General features: G+C 34.4%; 1 protein-coding gene across 3 annotated transcripts in view; it reads right to left on the bottom strand.

Moving 5' to 3' along the window:
* Window positions 1-23,782, bottom strand: part of LOC145294135 (nesprin-1-like) — a 1,091,614-nt gene that overhangs the window by 650,381 nt on the left and 417,451 nt on the right. For 2 of the 3 annotated variants that reach the window (XM_080141242.1, XM_080141243.1), the window contains exons 40-41: window positions 22,272-22,598; window positions 11,539-11,679 (exon numbers count right to left, since the gene is read on the bottom strand). In XM_080141242.1, the coding sequence (XP_079997368.1) occupies window positions 11,539-11,679; window positions 22,272-22,598 (468 nt within the window). Of the gene's footprint in view, window positions 1-2,819; window positions 2,985-11,538; window positions 11,680-22,271; window positions 22,599-23,782 lie in introns of all 3 variants that reach the window. The other variant, XM_080141241.1, reaches the window with a different exon arrangement.

Here is a 23,782-nt window from a genome sequence, read left to right as displayed (position 1 = left end):
AAGTAATGCCTGGGAGATAGAAAACATTTTTGCATTGTTACCTAACCAAATATATGAATTATTGAATCGTTTACATTCAAATACATAATGTACCCATTGAATATAACCCTAATCCTAACCTTAATTTACTTTAATCTTAACTATAACCAAACAACTATAACCTTAAATTACCATAACCCAAACCCTATGGTGAGATCTATGGGATGATTTCTAATCCAGTATGTGATCTGACATTTCTTGGAGATTCCAATATGTGATCTACCCAATAACTACCCAAAACAGGGTTTAAATAGTTTAGGGATGAACCCTAACCCTAAACATACTAGAATGTAAACAGCTCGGTAGATCACATACTGAGAGAGCAGCTCATATTCATTCCCAGGTTACGCCAGGGGTGCCGATTAGTATATAATGTACCTAGCTACAATTTATTAAAAAAAATATGTAATCTTACCCATACGATTGCTAATATGAAACTAACAAGGGGGATAACTCATTTTAAATTGAAATATGTAATAGTTGTCAACATTAAGTTTAAACATGTGTAAATAAATACAAATTAAAACTAAGACGCTTTAACTGCAATCCAGGTAACACCAAGTAGATTCAGCTGCTAATAAATTGTTGACCGTATGTTGACATAGCATTTCATCATGTTTATATCAGTATATATTTTTTACATGTATTGAACCTCAAACTTAGTATAGGATCAAAGTTTAGTATCTGTTTTGTCTCAAGATGCTACAATAATATCATGGGGTCTGAGTTCGCACTGGACGTTCACAAAATTGTAATAGGTCACAAACTCTTGCAAGTGTTTTGCAGCTAGAACACTATATATATTTTGAAAGTACATTAACTACTGTACTTAGATAAGTATGTTTCAACTTGAACAAAGGTAGAACAATGATATAATGGGGTCTGCGTTCGTGCTGGATGTCCATAGAATGCATGGCAGTAATATGCAAATATTGAAGGATATAACTGGGAAATTTCCACAGGTCCTGCTACTATTATATAAAGATTAAAAGAATAAGATATATTACAAAGCACATCCGGCATTTTAATGGATGAAAATTATTGAACTCTATATTAGCATTTTTTATAATTTTCAATTTTTTATAATTTTCAATTTTTCATTTTTTTCTTTAGGTCATCACTTTTTATCTTTTTTACGTTTGTTTAACTCAAACAAGGCATTTTGCCACTTGGAGGCAAGTGGCTACTATTTGGAACCACGTCTACAGGGGACTATATAAGTCTAGGGAAAATCGTAACTTACCCGAATAGTGTGTGTGTGCTTTGTAGAGTTTGGTCACTTGACAAGAAAAAAAAAAAGGAGACTAACAATTGCTTTTATACTTAACGATCACGTGTGAGTAACACAAACTCTCACAGTCTTTATGCAAATGAGACTATACCAGATGCATAAAAGAACCGTGGATAAAGTGGGAGGTTGAGTTTTAATAAGATGCGTTATGGAGATGGACACATGCAACAGACTGTGAGATGTCAGTTTACATTACATTTAAACTTCTGCATGTCAGTATAAACAGGGAAACAGGTAACAGAAAAGGAATTCCAAGGTTTAGCAGTCCAAGGAAAGAAGCTATCAGAGCAGAAGGCTTTTCAGCATTTGGCGACCTCTACAGTGAAGGAGTGTGATTTTGTTGCTAAGCAGGTTTGTTGGAACTATATACATCAAGGGGACATAAGTATGATGAGTTTATCAGAACAGATTCCATTAAAATACCTGTAAAACAGGCACAAAAATACAAGATTATGGTGATGGGACAGGGGTTAGAGCTTGGTTGATAGCGCAGGATCTATTAAATTCAAAACTTTTCGGGGATCTTAACTAAAAGAGAGACACCAGCCCAGATGTGGAAACAATACTCAATGCATAGGTGAATGGTAACCTTGTAGAGGTACAGGATACTCTCAGGTGCCAGTAATTTTCTAGCATGGTAAAAGGAACCCACCTTCTTTGCAGCAACCATTGCAATGTCCTCAATGTATTTGTTCCAGTTCATATTGTCTGTGAATGTAAAACTGAGGAGTTTAAAGAAAGAGCTCTCAAGTAGTCATAGCTATCAATGGTTGCAACGGCTTCTCATAATTGTTAAAGGAAAAAAACTTAATCTTAGTAGCATTACATATTACAACCCATTTAAGACCCAATTCGATTAAGGAGTGGAGGTCGTTTTCTAAGGACCGTCATTGCCTTAGATATGTGTGCTTCTGTTTTTCCCTCATGTCTATTATAGAGCTCTGACTCCCCTTCTGCTGTTGCTGCAACTATTGCTCCATTTACTTTAGTTATTTCCCTGTATTCTTTATACCATCACCTTATTCTCCTGTGAAACTTATTGCTACTACGATTCCCACCATTTCCTCCTACCACCGCTTCTTGTACTATTCACCCCTTTTTCTCACTATCTAAAACATTCAACGTGCAAACAAGCAAGCAAGAGTATCAGAGGTTTAGTATAAAATAGATTTTTTTAAACATTTTTTATTTCCAAAATAGGTGCAATACATTTCAGAGACTGTGTATTCAAAAATGCAAAGCTACAAGAAAATAATATTAATATGCAGTATGCAGTCCATTTTCACGCAACCGTGCAAAAAAATAAACAAACAATAACAAAAATTAACGAGACGAAAGAATATTCTGGAACACGAAACCCAAACGATGCAAATTAAAGACGATTAAAAAGGACAGAACAACTTCAAAAAAATTTCTTGCAGAAAACACAAACAAATTCATCCATTTTTTTTTTCATGTGATGTCCGCTTTTTTTACATTCAAGACATACCTGAAGTCGGTCAAGCTTGTTCTGCAATGTCTGCTTGTCTCCTTGTAAATCAGAATAGATTGTGAACTTGTCTTTGACGACTTGCATCCAATCAACACACCTTTGATATGTTTCTTGGAACAGCATATGCTGTTGGACATATTCTTCAAGTTGCGCGACTCTTTTCTGGAATTAATAATGGCAACCAAATCCCAAGAGTAAATAAATCAACCAAATCAGTTTGCTTTAAAAACAAATAATCCTTGAACAGTGATTTCTTCACACTTATTAAACTCAAAAGCTATGGAATTCATTTGTACAAACTTTTGCTTAAACAAATTCAGATTTTACCTATTTCAACCTTAAAACAAAATTGGGTAAAAGTCTAGAATAGTTAACTACACAGTGGTACGATAAAATTGTCGCCCTAAAGAAAGCAACACTATAGATTGATTTAAAAACTTTTATTGAAAAAATCAATTCAGGTAACTTGATTATGTAGTAGAGCTGACATCTATTCAATGTAGCCACTTTCAGCCTCAATCATCACCTTGATACGGGTCCAGAACTGGGAGCATGCCTTTTTTAAAAGCGCTGGGGGGACCTTGGAGAATACTCAGTGGGTGGCAGTGATCAGCCTGACTTTGGTGTTGTGGGAGGTCATGTTGGTGATGTTCTCGACGTATGATCAAACCAAGTAGTCCAGTGGGTTCAGGTCGGATGAGGAGTGGTCCGTGAGAGAAGGGTACAAAGTTGTAGTACTCCTTCTGAAGCAAAGCCCGAGTCTCTTTGAACTTGCGGGCTGGCACTGAGTCCTGCTGCCACACCCACCCAGGGTCTGCCACCAACTACCTGATTGCACCAGGGGATCACCACACTTTCAACACATCTAGGTACACTTTGGTGTTGACTTTCAAGCCGACTTCAAAGATGTGAGGTGGCACGATGTGGCCCTCACTAGAAACCTCTCCAAGGACCAAAAACGTGTCTGGAAGCTTTGTTTTCATCACCCTGGGAACACCCCTGTTATTCGTGGGAATCCAGCGATGCATTTTGAGGTGCTGGCAATGGTCCTGTTCTCATAACTTGGTTGGTAGAGAGCATGAGTTGTACAGCGGCACATCTCCGATCTCACTTGTAGAACATTGTGTCACTTTCAGACATGATAGAAGGTTTCTATCGCTCTTGGCCAACTAGTAGATGGTCTGCAACAAAAAAAAGAAAAACTATTTTCATCAAACCGAAATGGAATCATGTCGTCTTTTCTAGGGCGACAGTTTTATCGTTCCACGCTGGAATTAATACAAATTTCCACCCTTTTTAATACAAATAAGAGTGTATAAAACACCAAGTAGTATTTTAAAGTAAATTATAAATAAAATATGAAATAATAGTTGCTGGATTAAATTATCTCAGTTTCCGATAATATTGTTTAATCACACAGTTATTTTGATTTTACAGATATAGCAATATCGTTTCATCTTGAGCAGATATAAAAAAATCCTTTTTATTATCAGCATATCGTATTTTTTTACTCATCTTCGCCCCAAACAACGCACATTGCCTATTGGACTAAGGAGCTACTAATTGGCACCATGCGTAACAAAGATTAAGATGTTGGTTTACATTACATTTAAACTTCTGCATATCAGTACAGTTTGGGAAGCAGGCATCAGGAAGAGAATTCCAAAGTCTAGTTGTTCTAGGGAAGAGGCTATTTTAGTAGAAAACTTTCTGACATTTAGGGACTTCAACAGTGAAAGGGTGTGACTTTTTTGCTAATTGGGTTTGTTGGGGACATGTACGTTGAGAGGGTGCAATGTTCATAAGAACACATTCCATTAAAATACTTGTAAAACATGCACAAGAATGCAACATTGTGGCGATGGGACAGGGGTTGGAGCTTAGTTGACAAAGTGGGATCTATTAGATTAGAGACCTTTTTTTTGGACCCTATCCAAAAGAGAGAGACTAGTGGTAGATGCACCAGCCCAGCAACAATACTCCATGCATGGGAGAATGGTGGCCTTGTAGAGGTACAGGATACTCTTAGGTGTGAACAGTTTTCTAGCACAATAGAGGAAGCCCACCTTCCTTGCTGCAGCCTTTGCAATGTCCTCAGTGTATTTATTCCAGTTCATATTTCCTGTGAATGTTAAGCCGAGGAGTTTGAAGGAAAAATTCTTAGGTAAGGAGTTAGTTGTCATGGATATCGAAGGTTGGAGAGGTTTCTTGTAATTGTTAAAGGAGAGCAGCTTAGTCTTACTAGCATTAAATGTTACCACCTATTTACGTTCCTATTCAACTATGGTCTGGAGGTCATTTTCTAATGATTCAGCCATTGTTTTGAATTTGTGTATATCCATTCTTCCCTCATGTATGTTATAGTGTTGTATCATCAGCAAATATACTCATCTTGGACTCAATATTATCGGGGAAGTCATTGATTAATAAAATAATAATAGTGATCCAAGGATCGCCCCCTGAGGCACTCCTGCATTAATGTTATGCTGCTTGGATAAACGTGCATCAATGACAACCTGGCTGGCTCTATTCTTTTAGAAGGATCTAATTATATTTAGTATTCGTTCAGTTATACAATATTTGATTTGATTTTCATTAGCAGCCCTCCATGCCAGATTTTGTCAAAGGCTTTGGATATATCGAGGGCTACAGCCCTGGTTTCACCCACCTTATCCAGTGGATGATATACGTGTTCAAAGATGACTTAAAATACCTGCAGTACAACGACATTTTTTGTCAGAAAGAAGATTAGCTTTTGCAAAGTGGTGGACTAGTGCGTGTCTCAAAGATTTTAGCGAAGAGGGGGGAGGAAACTTATAGGACCATAAGTAAGAGGATTGTTTTGTTTTGCTAGAATTCTTGTACACTGGTGCAACAGAAGCAATCTTCCAGTTATTAGGGAAGCAGAATTCAACAAGGCATTTGTTGTAGAGTTTGGAAAGTGCAGGGGCTAGTTCAGCTGAGCATTTCTTAATATAGCAGGGATGAGATCAGGCCCCCACGCCTTGGAGGTGTTTAAGTTTTTATGACATTGTGGACATGTGAAGGGGTTATTTTCAGCTGATCAATTGTGGCTTCTGTCAACATGGGGAAATTTAGGGGGGAGTTGTTTGTTGGCTCTAGGATGAAGTTGGAGGCGAATCGCTGAGCAAGCAGTTCCGCTTTTTCAGTTGCCGCGCATGCAACCTTCTGGTTGTTGGATAGTGGGGAATTACTGATTGTCCTTTATTCACTACACTATTATAAATTTTCCAACAATCGCGAGTTGCTATCTTCTGCAATTCTATACGTTCCCTGGTTATTTCAGCATGTCTTCTTTTGGCTGTGGTTATTTCTCTCTTACAATGAATTTTTGCCTATTTGCATTTGACCTTTGACGTACAAGCTGGCAGAGCACATGCTGCCTTTGTGCAATGGCAGCTGCACAATCTGTAGTGAACCATGGGGATTAGTGAGGCTTGCTATAATACTTCCGTGTGGGGACATGTGCTTCAATGCCTGCTTTGCATCATTCAGTTGTCTCATTTACACTGTTCAGCGGGGAGAAAGAAGATATTGGTCCATGGGGCATCTCTAATATATTCTCTGATGGCTTCTCAGTCAACCCTTTTGTAGTACCTTGTCGTTTTCAGCAGTGGCTCCTCAACTTGAGGTTGGGATTTGAGGGTGATATCTACTGATACCACTAGGCGGTCTGCGTTCCCGAGTGGACTGTAGGCATAAGTCACACAATCCTCAGGTACTGTGGTAAGAAATAGGTCTAGAAAAATGAAGCATGCTGGTGGTTACTATCTGGGAGGCGGGTTGGAAACATGACAGTTTATGTGAGGGAATCGGCTATAGAGAAGTTATTATTTGACAATCCCTTATAATTAGATTTTACTGCAAACAACTGCAGCAACCCAACAAGAGAGACTTTATGGAATGATGAAGAGCAAACTGAGCTCTTACCCCTAGAACACGTTTGGCTCAACTACCATAGCTTTAAAAAAAACGATTGAAATTTATGTTTCCTGGCAGACAACCTAAGCACTTTTTTTTCTCAAAAATAAACGTTTTTGTCTATACTGAATAGTGAAATATAGAAATAGGATACTTATCCAGTTTATGACTCAATCTCTGGCAACTTTGTGCCGGCATCTTCCAGCAGATTATGTAAACAACTGAAAAATTCTAAAGCAGATGATTAAAATGTAGCTCCTCCTTTCCTCATGTTAATAATAGTCTTTCTATTTAGAAAGCCATTCTTAACATGACGAAAGGGAGGCGTGATTTCAGGTTGACATTGCATGTTGAAACTCATTTTTAGTTTTAAAATTTTCCTTGATTTAATTAATTTCACACTTTCGCAGAAACTTGTCATCTGACAGCCGATTGGATAATCTCTTTGGGATCTTATGCAACCTTTCAGAAGATTCCAATCCAAAGTTGCTGGAGATTGGGTCGTAAACTGGATAAGTACCAAAAAATATTTCTGGACAGCAAATCTTCACAACTTATCCAAAATACTGAAATTTAATGTCATATTTTTTACTTTGTAGGAATGTTTGTTCCCAGTCCTACAGACTAAATAAATCGTTTGTTCAGTAGTATTGCCTGTGCAAACATGAACAAAAAAGCAGCATAATGCATAATATTACATGAAGAAAAAAAACAAATTCTTTATATATTTAACGGTTCGTCTTTATTTCAAGACTTTTTTAAGATGACATCATAACACACACACACACACATATATATATTATATATAATTTGCATTCATTTGAAAAATATAAAATAACCTGAAGTGTTTTTTGCTTAATGCATTTATTTTTTCAATTTTTCGGAAATTTAGAAAAATGGAACAAAAAAACATGGAATTTACATACACCAATTGACCGAAATACTAAATGGAAAAAAGAAAAAAAGTCTTATCAAGCAAAAACACTATATATATATATATATATATATATATATATATATTTCAGGTTAAAAATATCCCAGTAAAAACTATTGAATTACAACGAGGTTGCTAAATAAAAATAGTAAGATATTATTTCATTCAATTTAGATGAACAAAATTACCATTAATCACCACAAAATCTATTTCGGTCTAAAAAGACATAGTGAGGCGACAATAAACATCCGGTTTTACTTGAGACCAGTCTTTTGATGCATTAAAAGACTGGCCTCAAGTAAGACCAAAGGCTTAGTGTCGCCTCACGATTTCTTTTTAGACTGAAACAGTAGATTTATTGTAGCGACTAATGGTGATTTTGTTTATCTAAATTGAATAAAATAATATATATATGATCCCTGGAGACTCATCTTCATGAAAAAAAAGTGATGGTTGCATAATATAACATGCTTAAAATGATTATTTACAAGAAAAAAATTTTTTTTTTCACATCATTTACTCTATATATAAATAACAGAAAATTGCCTGTCCGTCTGCTCTTAAAGCTTCCCTATCCAACACACACCTAAAACCCATAAAGGTTATAAATAACCATTCACCAAAGGTGGTTTATGTAAAAAAAAGTTTGCATGCCATGTGCTTGCTTCTTCAGATTATGGACTTGATTGCACTTTCATGCTTCAAATGTTTTGCACAACAAAAGTTGGAAGTTGGTAGCCATGGCAACATTTTCAAAGTCATCGTAATCCACACTTCACTGATAGAATTGCATCTTATTTTTTTTTTCTGTTGTTCAACAGAAGGTTGAGTGCTTATTTAGAATTACTTGATCAATTTACATGCTTTTTGGAATATGACATTTTCCTTTTATGATGGATAAGATTTTTCTTTATTTTTGTTTTTGTTTCTAAATAAGCATCGAAAATTGTAGTAGAAACCACCCCGAAACTAGTTTTCAATATTAATATAGTAAAAAAACTATTCAGTAACAAATATTGAATATTGCATTATACCATGGCTGAATGTTGTATTTGCAGAGTTGCATCTTTATCTTTAATTGTGATGAGACGATTCCAATATTTTTTGCGATTCTGATACAATTACCGATTCAACTTCTTTACAAATGTCTAAATATTTAACTATAAAGTTGTTATTTTTCCCAATTACCGTAAAAACACATGATAAATGTGCAGATATTTTTCAAAACATAACACACGTGTGTGTGTGTGTGGGGGGGTGATCTATTGATTTTAGTTTTACGAGTAGTTTATAATCAATAAATATTATTGATTACTAGCAATTAAAGTAATTAAAAGAATCGCTATTAGCATCAGAAAATAAATACAATTTTCCCCCGATTCCGATACACCAAAAAGTTACAACTTTTCCGATTTCCAATTAATCGTCCCAACATTAACATTGTACTTACATAAACTTTCAAACATATACGTTGTTTCATGTTTTTGGTTTTTGTGAAATACAAGTTTGCTTTTGGATCTGTACATGATGCGTAACATGGCGGATGCAGAAATAGCTTTGTGCATGCATAGCTGGACCAAAAGCGAGACCCATACTCATTTACATAAGCGTAGACCTTGGAGGCATAAAACACGGTGAATTTCCGAGTGTAAAAAATCTTGGTTTCTTAGCCAGGAAAATCCCCACGTGTCATTCATTTTGGTACCGACTGCCGTTGAAGAAGTAGAGGAAGAAGATGTAGAAGAAGATGTAGATGATGAAACAGAAACTCCGACACAAACTATTTTGGTTTAGTTCGACCTAAAACTCAAAAAAGTTGATCTCGTTTGCAAACTCTTAGAAAGTCAAGCAAGTAATCCCTTTGCCTTTCCCATTTACCAAAACTGTTGAATGCAGATAAGACCCATGTGACACAGGTAAAAGATGTGCTGTGCAGAGCCTTTGCGTTTGAAGGTGCGAATCAGTGAGGCCTCAGTTGGACTGGACAAGATAAAAACAATCTGGAAGTCAAATTATCCTAAGAAGATAAAACGTGACATTTTTAGCCATTGTTACATTCTGATGTTGATGTGAACCCAAGGTTGGGACCATGGAAGAACATTACAGAACATGGATTAGGTGTAAGAAAGATATATTTAGCTGACAGGCTACAAGGATAGGATAAAGAGTAAGCTGAGTTTACTATCCAGTGGTGTCCATTATATGTAGTTGCACGCACTGCACACTACTAGTACTGATTTTACAGTATTACGATACTGCTCACAGAGAGGGTTATCTCACATCATAATATGGTATTGGGAGAATTCATGATGTATTGAAGTAATATCTGCACTTTTACCAAAAGATTGGAGAAGAAAATTGACATTGAGCACCTTAAGTCGATAAAAGCTGCTCTTAACATTTCCTGGAAACAAGACACCACAAGCAAGCAACCTTAATTGGGCAATGATGGTGGTCAAGTCGTTAATGACATAGCTGACTGTTCAGAGTTCGAATCCCGTTCGTTCCATAAAAATCACTGCCGTTTAGAAAGTTGGCAACCTTTACATGGTCCCCTCTCGTAAGTGTCGAACATCTTTCTAGAAAGAATTCTGACAAGTAAAATATCGGGGGAACCAATGCCAGCAATAGAATCTTTGCATTCATACGATGATGTTGATCTCAACCTTGATTAGAGAGAGAAGAACCAAATTTGCTGAACATTACATTAACAAGAAAAACGTCATTTCTTTGAAGCCATTTCTTTATCAATCATCATAGAGTGTAGATCGAAATGTTTCCTTGGCGTTTAATCTCTTTTAGCATCGAAAATGGAATGACCGACACAGACACCGAATTTATACCCTTGTGACCGTTTTCTTTTTCTTGGGGATCCCTACAGGAAAAGTTTCTAATGTCATCTCTCAACCCTTGAGGATTTGAAGATAAAGATCAGTGAAAAATCCATTAAAACAAATTTTTCTTACATTTTTTTTTACCACAGTCGTTGGATGTTTTTCATCGAACTTGTAATTAATTGATGAAACGATGTGGAAAACTCATAACCAAACCAAAATTCCACCATTACTGATCACCATTGGGTTAGGACAACAGCATCTTCTTTCCATTATTTTGACTTGAGTATATATCAGTTAATATCGTATATGTTTTTAGATAGACTGATGTGGTTCTCGATTGATTAACTGTGTCGGATATATACTCGAAAGTCAAAACAATGATAAGAATATTTTCTTGTCTCACCAACTACCTAACACTTATTAAGTCTTATCCTTAAGTGGCCTCCCGGCCTTGATAAGCGAAGGTAACATCCCACGAGAGATCATCACTGTGGACACTTTTCTCCGATTTCAGAGCAAGACGAACCAGATTTGTCGGAGGGCAAAGGATGAAGTCATTAGCGATGTTCATTTGTGAAAGCAAAAATAGGGGTGTGACTCAGTGGGGAGGCTGCACAGAACCTGCATAAACAACAAAAGACTCACAACGCATCTATGAAGACCTATCAGAGGTGATGGAGGATAGACGTCAATGGTGTAAGAAAGTCAGAAAGATTCATGACATAACTACGACGATGCTGAATAATGCAAAGAAAATGGAATTATAAAGATGAATGTTGAGGTTGAATTATTTATATCTCACTAGATATCACGAGAAATAAAATCGCTTTTCAACATTCATCTTTTTTTTTTTTTTAACTCAACATAATTTGGCTGCAAACACATTTTAAGTGTTTGTTATTTATGCAAAAGCTGTCAAGCATTTAAAAATAAAAAGACAATGTTAGAAACATTTAAGAATTTTGTCATTCGGAAAACAATGTTTTGTTATTTGAAAACTTACTTTAGAATCTTGACGAACTTTTGAGTATTCAGCAGAAATTTGTAGCACACTTTCACTGACTGCAGGAGATTCCAAAGTTTTACTCTTTGAAGATAAATTGTCTACCATAGTCTGGTGGGAAAGCACATCTTGGTATTGCGTCTGAAATTAGAAAGGAAATAAATTGGTACACTACAAATGATAGGAGTAGTAGTAGTAGTAGTAGTAGTAGTAGTAGTAGTATGGACTAGATCTCTATACAGCTTTTTTTTTTTGCCAGTCTGAAAATTGTCTTCAGATAGATGGGCTGTCAGGTAGCTTCATTCAAGACTGATGACTGGACAGTGTAGGATAACGTGGTCTATGTCCTGCGGGGGGGGGGCTTCCTTTCATTTTGGGCATATTGGGGAAATATCACCAATTTGTAGTAGTGTGCAGGATTCAAAACAAAGGGTGATCCATCCAGGTGAGCAAATGGAATTCAGAGACTTTCTGAATTTCATCGTGATCGATTCTTCTATACGACCACAACGGGGATGCAAATCCAACTACAAATACTAAAAGATTTATAGCATTTAAAAATATAAAAGAGGAAGTGTGTCTTTATTTACTTGTCTCCTCCTCATGAGCTCAGTTTTTAATGTGGGGAAAATTCAGCTCCCCAAAAATCTGGATTGAGATAAAAATTAAGATTACCTCAGTCTGAAAGGGTGAATAACATCTAAGATAAGAACAGTAGTCCGTAAAAACAAAATAAACACAAATTATCAATTCTCATCACAACAAATTCTGGAACATAGCCGGTATTGCATGGAATGTAAGAGTGTATCAAAAGAAAATACGAAGAATACTTTAAATTTTTCTGTTTTGTTTTGTGAATCGGTTGTTTTCTCATCAAACAAACAAAAACTAGTAATAACTGAACGAAAAATAACTCAAAAGTTAATTTCTGAAAGATGTTTTGGTTTTTACAAGAGAGTCACCACTTATCAAGTCCCGACAAACACTCGAGGATAAGGAATAATGAGTGTACGGTCGTCACTAAGACAACAGAGTGGTTAAAATTAGGTAAAATTTGATTATTTAAGGGAACGGTTCAACAAGTTTTTACATTGGACTTAATAACAGCCATGTCATAGTTCATTGGGAAGCATGCCAGTGGAACTGAAGTCCGCAGACAGCTTTAGGAAAGAGGCTTTCTTCAAGATATTTGCCTTTGTTTATTAGAAAAATAAGAAAATTACAAAAAAAAAGAAAAAAATGGAGGGAAAATAATGTTTTTTTTTTAATTCTAAAAAAGAAAATATATGGACGATTATACATATTTACTTATTCAATCTATTTCCGGTTTTGAAAGACATCGAAAGTAAATAGTGTTAATTAATTTTTAGATCCCACCAAATTACTTTCCCCACTTTTGTGTGTGTGTGTGTGTGTGTGTGTGTGTGTGTGTGTGTTTCACCCAAAATTATTTTAAATTTTATTGCACACAAAAATTACTTCTTTAATAAAAATTTGCAAAATAACTTCAATTTCAAAATTCACCATTTCACTTCATTTTCGCACAAGTTTTTGATAAAATTAATTATTTGCCTAAAATTGTGTTTTAATTCTGAAATAAAATTTTTATTTATTTTTTAAAGTCATGAAAATCGATCTTTAATTCGATGTTGTAATCGCTGGCGACCATTCATTTTTGTTGCAATAAAATTCTGTTTTTTTTTTTATTGAACACAAAATTAGTTCTTTAATTTTAATAAAATAGGTTATTTTTTTAAACATAAAAGGATTTTTTTGTATTCCGAAAATGTCGGACAAAAGTAAAATAACGTTTTTTAAAAATAAGAACTAATAATATCTAACCTGAGTTTTTAAAAATAAGTATTTTAATTTACATATTTTTTAAATATATTTAAAGAGACATTTTCACAGAAATTATTAATGTTTTCCAGGTTCAATTAAATAAACTTAAATATGGAAAAGGAAATGAATGAATATAAACTTAATTATATCGTTGCAAAGTTATGAATTTTTTCACATATAATAAACGTAATTAAAACTACATAATACGAGTGGTACTGCGAAAAACTCGTTCAATTTTGATAAGTAGAAAAACTATTGAATAAATATCCATTAACATAACGGTATTGAAGGAGATATTGTTTTTGAAAGAGACTACGCACCCCATAATATTTTTGTAAAAATATTTTTACCTTCTTAATTTTTTTTTGTAATTACATTTTCACTCCAAACAAGGCACAGTACCACTTTGATGTAGGGGGCTACTATCTGGCACATAATGTGCAGGGATAATATGTGGGGAGTTGAGCAGCAAGATGTCTGTTTACATTACACTTGAACTTCTGAGTGTCAGTACAGTTGGGAAAGCAGGAACCCGAACAGGAATTCCAACGTCTAGCAGTTTTGGGGAAGAAACTATTAGAGTGGAAGGCTTTCTTACATATAGGGATCTGTGTGGAGGGGTGGGATTTTGCTGCGTGTCGGGTTTGTCAGGAGTATTTACGTCGAGGGGGTACAAGGGCTTGTAGTTCGTCGGAACATCCATCATTAAAATACGTGTAACATTTCGTCGATGGGACAGAGGCTGAAGCTTGACAGTTCAGGACCTATCAGGTTGGTGACTCTCTTTTGAACCCTGTCCAGGAGTGAGAGACTAGTAGCAGATGCACCAGCCCAAATGTGACAACAATACTCCATACATGGGCAAATGGTGGCCTTGGAGAGGTACAGGATACTTTCAGGCATAAGTAACTTTCTAGCACAGTAGAGAGAGCTGTGGCAATGCTCTTAATGTATCTGTTCCAACTCATGTTTCCTATGAACGTTAAGCCGAGGAGTTTGAAAGAAGTATTTTCAGGTAATGTATCTTTAGCCATAACCATTGGTAGTTGAGAAGATTTCTTGTAATTATTGAAGGAAATGAACTTAGTCTTGGCAGCATTGAACGTTACCATCCATTTTTGGCCCTATTCCACTACAGACTGGATGTGTTCCTCTAGGGTTTCCACCATTGCCTTGGCTAGGTGTTCATTTGTTTTCCCCTCGTGCATGTTATAGAGCATGGTACTGTCAGCAAATATACTCATCTCAGAGACTATTTTATCAGGGATAATAAAGGTCCAACGATCGACCCCTGAAGTACACCTGCATTTATATCATTATTTAAACGTGCAATTATCGAGGACAACCTTACTTAAGAAGGATTTAATTATGTTAAGTATTCGTCCAGTGATATATCGTATGATCTGATTTTCATAAGAAAACCATTGTGCCATACCCTGTCAAAAGCCTTCGATATATCTAGGGTTACTGCCCTCCCCTCCTCTGCTTTGTTCAGTGTATGGTAAATACGTTCAGAGATTACAGTTAGAATAACTGCAATAGAACGGGCTTACCTAAATTCATATTGATGGTCAGACAGAAGTTTAGCAACTGTAAGGTGGTGAACTAGAGCTAGATTAATTATGAACTCAAATATTTTGGCGAAAAGAGGGAGGAGGCTAATGGGGCGATAATTTAATAGGTCAGTTCTCTCGCCAGAATTATTGTAAACTGGTACCACAGAAGCCGTTTTCCAGCAGTCAGGAAAGCATGATTCGTTAAGGCATTTGTTGAAGAGTTTGGAGAGCATTGGAGCCACCTCAGCGGAGCATGTTTTTAATAGTACAGCCGGGATGCTTTTGAGGTGTCAAGGTTTTTATGATATTATGCACTTGAGTATGGGTGATTTTCAGATCATCTTATGTGGTTTTTGTCTGCTAAGGAAAATCAGGGTGGGAGTGATTTGCTGAGTCCAAAGTAGAGTTTGAAGCAAACTGACAACAAGCATGTTAACTTTACCGTTGTTTAAAAAAGATAAAATCGATTTTCCCAAGTGTTTTCTACCTAGTTTCGTAAGTTTTTAGCAGTTTAACATATTTTAAAGCGTTTATTCAGTTAAAAAAACAAGTAGTGTCGAGTGTTACGTGAAAATAAGAACAAAATGTCCGACATGAGACGATCAGACGATTGAAGTCTCGATAATCGCTCAAAAACAGAAAATTAAAGAAAATACTGAGGGAGATAGAGTTTTAAAAAGAGCCCAGACCCCCCCCCCAAAAAAAAAGAAAATAAATTTTAATATTTTAAAAAAAATAATATTGGGATATTTTAAAAACTATATCTCCCTCAAAAACAAAACAGTAAAAAACAAAGCAATGTAATTAAAAAGATTCTTGAATAACAGGAGTACAGTTTTCGATAAAATCGATAAATAAATTTCTTTATTGATTATTTCTTTTTCTTAACGATTTAACAATTTCGAAGTAAAAATTAAAAAATAAAATACAAAAATGATTATACGAGAGATTTTCAACAAAGATCTTTTCTCACGCCAAAATATGTTTTGTTTTTATTTATAGTTAATAACAATTTTTGAATTAAGGAAAACGCGCCCATTTTTGCTAGGTAGGAAAATTGGTTCATTATTGAATAAATATGGATTGAAAACATTTTATGATCGTTCTTGAAGGAGATATTGTTTTTAAAAGAAACTACACCTCCCCATAACGTTAAAAAATTACTTGTTTGCAGTTGTTTTAAAAAAGATAAAATTGAATTTCTAAGTGTTCGTTTTTACCCAGCTTTGTCAGTTTTTAGTGGTTTAACTTATTTTAAAGCGTTTGTTCAGTTTAAAAAAAAAAAAACAAGTAGTGTCAAGTGTTTTAGAATAAAAAATGTCCGACATGAGAGGATCCCATCTTGGGAGTGTCGATAATCGCTCAAAAATAGAAAATTAAAGAAAATACGGAGGTAGATATAGTTTTAAAAAGAGCCCCTCCTCTATCTAAAAGAAATAAATTTTAATATTTTTTAAATATAATTTAGTGAGGGGTAGAGCTTTTTAAAAACTATATCTCCCTCAAAAACAAAACAAAACAAAAAAATGAAATTAAAAAGATTCTTGAATAACGAGAGCAGAGATTTTAACAAAAAGTTGATGAATTTGGTATTAGTAAAAAAACAACAAAAAAATAAATTAATTAATCGAATTAAAAAAACAAAAACAAAACTAAAAACTACCGGAAAATTCCAGTGAAGAATCGAACCTTCCCCCGTTTTTTTTTTCTTTTTTTTTTTTAATTATTTTATTAATGCTCAAAAAAATTTCATTATAAATAAGAAAATGTAATGCCTAAATACTACAAATATAAACATTGGGTGTCCGGAAAATTCGTCCACGGGAAACTTATGGCCGTTCTTGAAGGAGATATTGTTTTTAAAAGAGTACAAACCCAATAATATTTTTTTAATGCTTGTTTACTGTTGTTTAAAAAAAAAAAATAAAATTGATTTTTCTAAGTGTTCGTTTTCTACCTAGCTTTGTAAGTTTTTAGTGGTTCAACTTATTTTAAAGTGTTTATTCAATTTAAAAAACAAGTAGTGTCGCGTGTTACTTTAGAACAAAAAATATGTTAATTTACGCAGAATCCGTATTTATTATTACAGAGTCAATTATTTCATATACTGTATCCAATATATAGTTATGATTTCAAAAGTAAAAAAAAAAAAAAAAAAATGATTCGAGTGCCATAAGCTAGAATCAAAACCGAAACAACAAAAACAGTTTCATGATTGGAACTATATGTACCACTTAAGCAAAGACTGAAGTTTATTTGTACACAATATGGTTGGACTGTGGAAAAGAATGTGAATTTTATTAAATACAAGCTGGTTTCCATGACAACAATGTTTTCGATAGACAAGACGCAAGAAAAGCGGTTGAATATTCCACAGTTTTATGATTGTACCTATTTACTATGCCTCCCCACGGGACAGAGTTAGACACCAGGGTCGTTTTTTAGATTAAGTAAAGAACACGTACAATAGCGGCGAAGATCGTAAAAGGTTTCAGATTGAGTAAAACCAGAAGTGATTCGGGTAAGTAAATATGCGTCGCCGCTGAAGCAAAATAAACTAAAAAAATAAAAAATAGTAGTAGTAGTAGTAGTAGTAGTAGTACACTATTATAAGAAACCTCAGTGAAATATATTTATATAAATGCATCAATAAATTAAATAAATGTTAAAAAATACCAAAAACGCAACTGATGTACATTTTTTGTCTTCTATAATCAGTAACTTTCAAAACCAGGGGAGGAGGACGATGCTAAATTAAAATTTAAGAAAACTTCAGTCATCATCATTCTAGCATACGAACCTGAGATTCTATTGTTGGTATTGGTTTCCCCGATATTTTTCTAGTCCAAGTTATTTCTAGAAAGACATCGGGGATTACAGGAACGACCATGTGAAGGTTGCCAACATCATAAGTAAAAGTGATTTTTGTGGAACGAACTGGATTCGAACTTGGAACAGATACCCAGGTCGTCAGTTCGTGTCGTTAACTACTGGGCCACCGTCACCTCCCAAGCTACAGTGAAATGTTCACGTTAAATTCATCAAAAAATAAAATTAAAAACATATACCAAAAATGGAAGTGCTGGAAAGTCTGCTTGGTTTTGTGTAATCAGCCACGTTTGTGAAGATAGTAAAAGAGTAAAGAAAAATGTCCAGCTCATCTAATCGATAATTGTCGATTGCAGTAATGAAACGACAACATGGCCAAGATAATCCAAGTTGAATAGTGATATTTATTTACAACTGAACATGTTGGAGTTATATAGAAAAAGTTGTATAGACATTTCCTAGAAAAAGAAAAAAGAAAAGCAAGTAAGCGTGTCCGAGATTTGCACATTAGGTGTGTCTATTTTGTATTCTTTTTTAATTCAAATCTTTTTTTTTACGCGACCATGCATCTGAATAAGGCGCTCTGTCCGTCTCGCATTCAAAATATTTTTGTCAGTCTGTCAGTCATGAATTTAAAATAGCATATCTAAAATACATCAACACATCGACACTGGACCACCAAAAAATACTATTCATGAAATCGTTAATAAAATTCAGAATTCCATCTGCAGTTTAATCATATGTAACACACGTTTACATGTAGCCGCCCGGGACCCAATACGTTGTAGACTCAGTCGCAAAGGAGACAAATAAGAAAGAAATTCAACTCCATTTTTTTTTTTAACAACGACATGCGTGACTTCTCGTTACGGCTGTAATGTCACTCACGTCTCGAACGTCCTCTAACGTGATTCTCTTCTCTTTTTTTTATAGTCTATCTTTTTCTTTACTGGGACGTCATTTCTCACACGGGTTGGTATTTGCAACCGCACTCTGTTACACATTTATTTTGAAATAAATTTCAGTTTGTGCCTGAATTGTCCACCAAGTTTCACATATGAATGTTCAACAGTCTTTGTGTTTTAAAACTAAGGAAACATAAAATTATAATTTGATCAACTTGTGCTAATTTGTAAGGTAAGAGTTAATGGAAAATAATATATTAATTTGGTTAATGGAAAATAATATATTAATTTGGTTAATGGAAAATAATATATTAATTTGGTTAATGGAAAATAATATATTAATTTGGTTAATGGAAAATAATATATTAATTTGGTTAATGGAAAATAATATATTAATTTGGTTTAAGGTAAAAACCCCAAGTAAAGTTTCATCAAAATGCAAACAGAAGTTAATAATTAACTCGGTCACTTAGAAATCATATTTACTAACCTTTCTCTCTAATACTAATAAATGAAGCAATATTTGCAAAAATATTAAAATATTACCGAATAGAAATTACATGAAAACAGAGTAAATATACTCCCCCCCCCTTTTTTTTAAGATTGTAATGCTGTGTATGGAGCAGCCAAACAAGCTGCCAACATTCCCCTGCTTTTTATTGAAACCAACCGAGAGATCTTTTTAGTATCCTCGTTGTTTCCTTAAGTGCAATTGTTTGGATTTCTCTTGCATTTGGTCCACCAGGAATATTAGTTAGGTAGGACTTCAGGTTCTTCTTCATAAGCCCTGTGGCACCTATAATAACTGGTATGATTAATATCTCCCTAAGATTCCAGTTTCTTTTCATATCATACATGAGACCTTGATATTTGATCTGTTTCTCGCTTTCGGCTCTGTTCAGACATCCATCATTAGGGACACTCACTTCAACCAAGGTTGCAACTCTCTCCGACTTATTCCATATAACTATGTCAGGTTTTACAGCAGCATTTTCAAGGTAGGTGGCTGTAGGGATTACTTGGTTGTAATGTATGGTATATACGTCATTTCTAACTGTTATTTCAGTTTTTTTTTATTTTTCTTCCTTTGAAGATTGTAATGTCGGGTATGGGGCAGCCAAACCAGCTGCCAACATTGCCCCGCTTTTTTATTGAAATCAACCGAGAGCTCTTTTTAGTATCCTCGCTGTTCCCTTAAGTGCAATTGTCTGAATCTCTTTTGCACTTGGTTCACCAGACACACGCACATGTACGCATACATGTATATAAATATATAAACAAACACATGCATACGCATAAACAAGTGAACACATCTATTTATATAGAGAGCGCGACAGATGAAAAAGGAACAAACTAAATTATATGTCAATCAACGTTTCGTCTTCTGGTGACAAAATTTGAAAATGTATTTGTTGTGGAAAGAACATTGTTCTTGTTTCTGAACGAAAAAGAGACGTTGAAATATTTGAAATTGTGAAAAGGATGACTTTGTTCTATTTCAAAACGAAAAAAGTCGTTGGAAATTAAAAAAAAAAAGTTATAGCGTTGTGAAGAGAATAAGATTATTATTTTTTTTTACAAGAAAGACGAAACGTCGATGGACATATAACTTGATTTGTTTCATTTTCACCTTTATTGTGTGTGTGTGTGTGTGTGTGTGTGTGTGTGTGTGTGTGTGTGTGTGTGTGTGTGTGTGTGTGTGTGTGTGTGAATTATGCATGGATGTTGTCTTAGTGGGTGTGTATATATGTACACATATTCAAATGTAAGGATAAATTTGTTATGATTGTTTAAACGTATTTTTGCAAGTGTGTATGAACGTGTGAATACGCCATTAAACTATATGATTGAGATGCGTAAATGTGTATATTATTTATTCATACTAGGCGGCCCTCAATATTTTATGTAGGAATTCAAAATGCTGTTTCAAACTGACCAACTGGTTAGGAACACCTCCCCCGCTTTTTCTTCCTTCCTTTTATTTTCACTTCTTTCTCCTTCCCCATTAACATATATTCCTAGGTAGTTCTCTCCACTCCTTTTCTTTTGTAAAAGTAGATAAGAAAAACCTTTTATATAAAAACTAATGCTCTTGAATTTGGTCTCGATAATGATTTTCAGCTTGACGCTATAGGCTCTCTGAAAAGAGATACTACAGAAACATTATATATCTGTGTTAACCCTTGAAATCTAAACTATTTAAAACCTGAGACGTTAATTCCTTTGTTCACTCATATTTTAATCAACCAAATTTTAGTTTTATTTAATTTCCGAAATTCATAATTTAACCAACCATTAATTTTAACTATCTTTATAAATAACATGGTCAAGGGTATTTTCATTGTATTAGTTTCCTTATAGAGTGTTATGCTGGATTCACTAGGTTATTACCATGGTTACCAAGAGAAAATTGTTCAAAGTGCCTACAGTTAATATATATTTCATCCTTCTGATTCAGTAATTTATCCTCAATTGGGAATGTAATAAAGCAATTTTTTTTTATTAAGACAAAGAAAACACATGAGGTTGTGTAGCAACAAACTTGAAGTTTTCTTCACGACGCTACATTTTAGTACAAGTATATATTATTTTCTGTAAGGAACGATGTATGTTTGGATAGGGAGGTGCCCTGCTATTCTCCAGGTTATTGAATGGGTTTTATGGTTTCTATATCAAGCCTTAAAATCAGGACATGTATTACCTATGTAATATCTTTCTATATTAGAGTTATTTTCTGAGAATACAGTTTCCAAGTAAAACTATACTTTTTGTTAAACATTTTCTTTGGAGTTGGAATTCATTCCTTACATGTTATTCCTCGTAATATATAATCACCAATAGTAAACAACTAACCCGACGGTTCGTTTAACAGATACGCTCTGCCGTTCCTTCTCGTTTACACATCCATAGCTACATAAGATTCATTTCAGCAGCTTATTGTTTTGTAAACTTTATTATTAGGAGGTTCGCCAACTGAAACTCCCCCCCCCTCACAAAAAAAAAAAAACTTTAAAAATCGAAATACAAATATGGAAAAGAATTGCTCTAAATAAAATTCGAAATTATATTAAGTAAAAATCATTTTTAAAAAGGATCGGCGTATGGACATGAGCAACAACAAAACTACTGAACTAATGATTATGAGTCATGGATGTTAGACACCTTGAGGAAGAAAGGGTTGTGTATATACATTTCTATCAAAAAGACCATATAAACATTTAAGAGAAAAACTTTTAAATAAAAAGAAAATATCTAAAATAAATTTTAATCAAAAGAAAAACAGAAAACAACTAAAAATATAAAAACAAAACATCTAAAAATTTAAAAACAAAACATCTAAAAATTTAAAAACAAAACATCTGAAAAAGAGAGAAAACATCAAAATAAAAAACTTCTAAATATTTTTCTAAACTTCTAAAAAAAACACAATATCTTAAAAACTAAAACATCTAAAAATATAAAAACAAAACAACTAAAAATTTAAAAACAAAACATCTGAAAAAGAGAGAAAACATCAAAATAAAAAACTTCTAAATATTTTTCTAAACTTCTAAAAAAAACACAATATCTTAAAAACTAAAACATCTAAAAAAAAACGAACCTTGGCTAACTGTGACGCTATTTTCTTCTCCTGCAATGTATTCATTAATGCAGGTTCCTCTGATGAAATCGCTTTGGCATCATCCAGCCATTTCGCCACCGATGCAGAGCTCTCCACAAACAAACGTTCTTGCTGGCAGGTATTCTCTATTTCTAACTGCACCTCACCCAGATTATCGAGGAAAGACTGCCATCGATTTTGTAAGTCATGAACTTGCTGGCGGATGGTGTTCTGGCCATCAGTAGATGTATTAGGATAGAGTTTCTCTCCGGCTTCAATAGCTGCATTTAATAACCGAGAACCGTTTTCTTTACGGTGAGCAATCACCTGAATCAAAGGAGAAAAAATTCTGAATGAACCGAGGCACAACACTAAATTTACTCAAAAGGTGTTCATCTCACCTTACCCCACCTTCCCGGAGCCCTATCACACTCGACTCCTTTTTCACTTTCTTACTTAGTGCCACCAAATCGTCTTCAGACAGCCCATGGTAGCACCAGAACAAGAAGCTTTCTCACTGAGATGCACCAAATATTGATGTTATTATTTTCCCTTTGAAAACTCAATCATGTTCTGCAAATCCAAAAACAGCAATTTTTGTCTACAAATCAACCTAACTAAACATGACTAAATTTTTGAAGATATAAAGAACTTGAAGTATAAAAACATGTTAAAATAACTGAACTTGAAAAGGGTTGATATGCTGTAAAGCAAAACAACCAAACCAAACACCATGAATAAATATTAAAAATTGCCGGATTTGGCATTAAATAACAGTTGATCTGTTTAATCAACTTAGGACTGGTTCTTTAAAGTATATCAAACAATGACGTTTCTAAATTTTTGAGATGAGGATTGGTTATCCGTATTACTTGGATTCATTGGACTACTGTTCTCATTTTAACTATGATTTTCACGTTTCGGACGATGTAACCTCCGACCTTCTTTAGGTGTATCTTGTCAAACACCAGAATGTTTCTGCCAATCTTGGAAATTTGGCGGAATTTCGAACGGAACCGATCAAAAAATACAATTGCAAATTACTTAGGACCTCTATCCAGTCATGGCTGACGGAACAAGAGCATGCAACTCCCATAAAGTAAATAAAGGGTTCCATTCGAAATTCCGTCCAAATTACCAAGTTTGACAGAAACATTGCTGAGTTCGACAAGATATACCTGAAGAAGGTTGGAGGTTACATCGCCCAAAACGTTGTGAAAAGAACTCTCAAGATGAGAACAGTAGTCTGATGAATTCAAATAATACGTATATCAAATTAAATATTCTTTCTCAAATTACATATTTTTATGTTTTTTTAATATTAATCGATTTATGTCAACTATTAAAACAAACTTTATAAAAATCACCATTAAGAGTTAGTACATCATGAATGTATGAATACTGGCCTGTGAAGGAAAGAGAATCATTCTCTCTCCCCACCATATCTTAGACATGGAAATCTGCTGAATTTTTGAGAACCAACTTAGATCAATTAATGCAACAGACCAGTC

This window comes from Euprymna scolopes, chromosome 15, assembly GCF_053919585.1.
Source record: "Euprymna scolopes isolate OS-2025 chromosome 15, ASM5391958v1, whole genome shotgun sequence".
Lineage (NCBI taxonomy): Eukaryota > Metazoa > Mollusca > Cephalopoda > Sepiida > Sepiolidae > Euprymna > Euprymna scolopes.
Note: the sequence above shows the minus strand (reverse complement) of the source record. Positions and strands in the feature narration are given on the sequence as shown.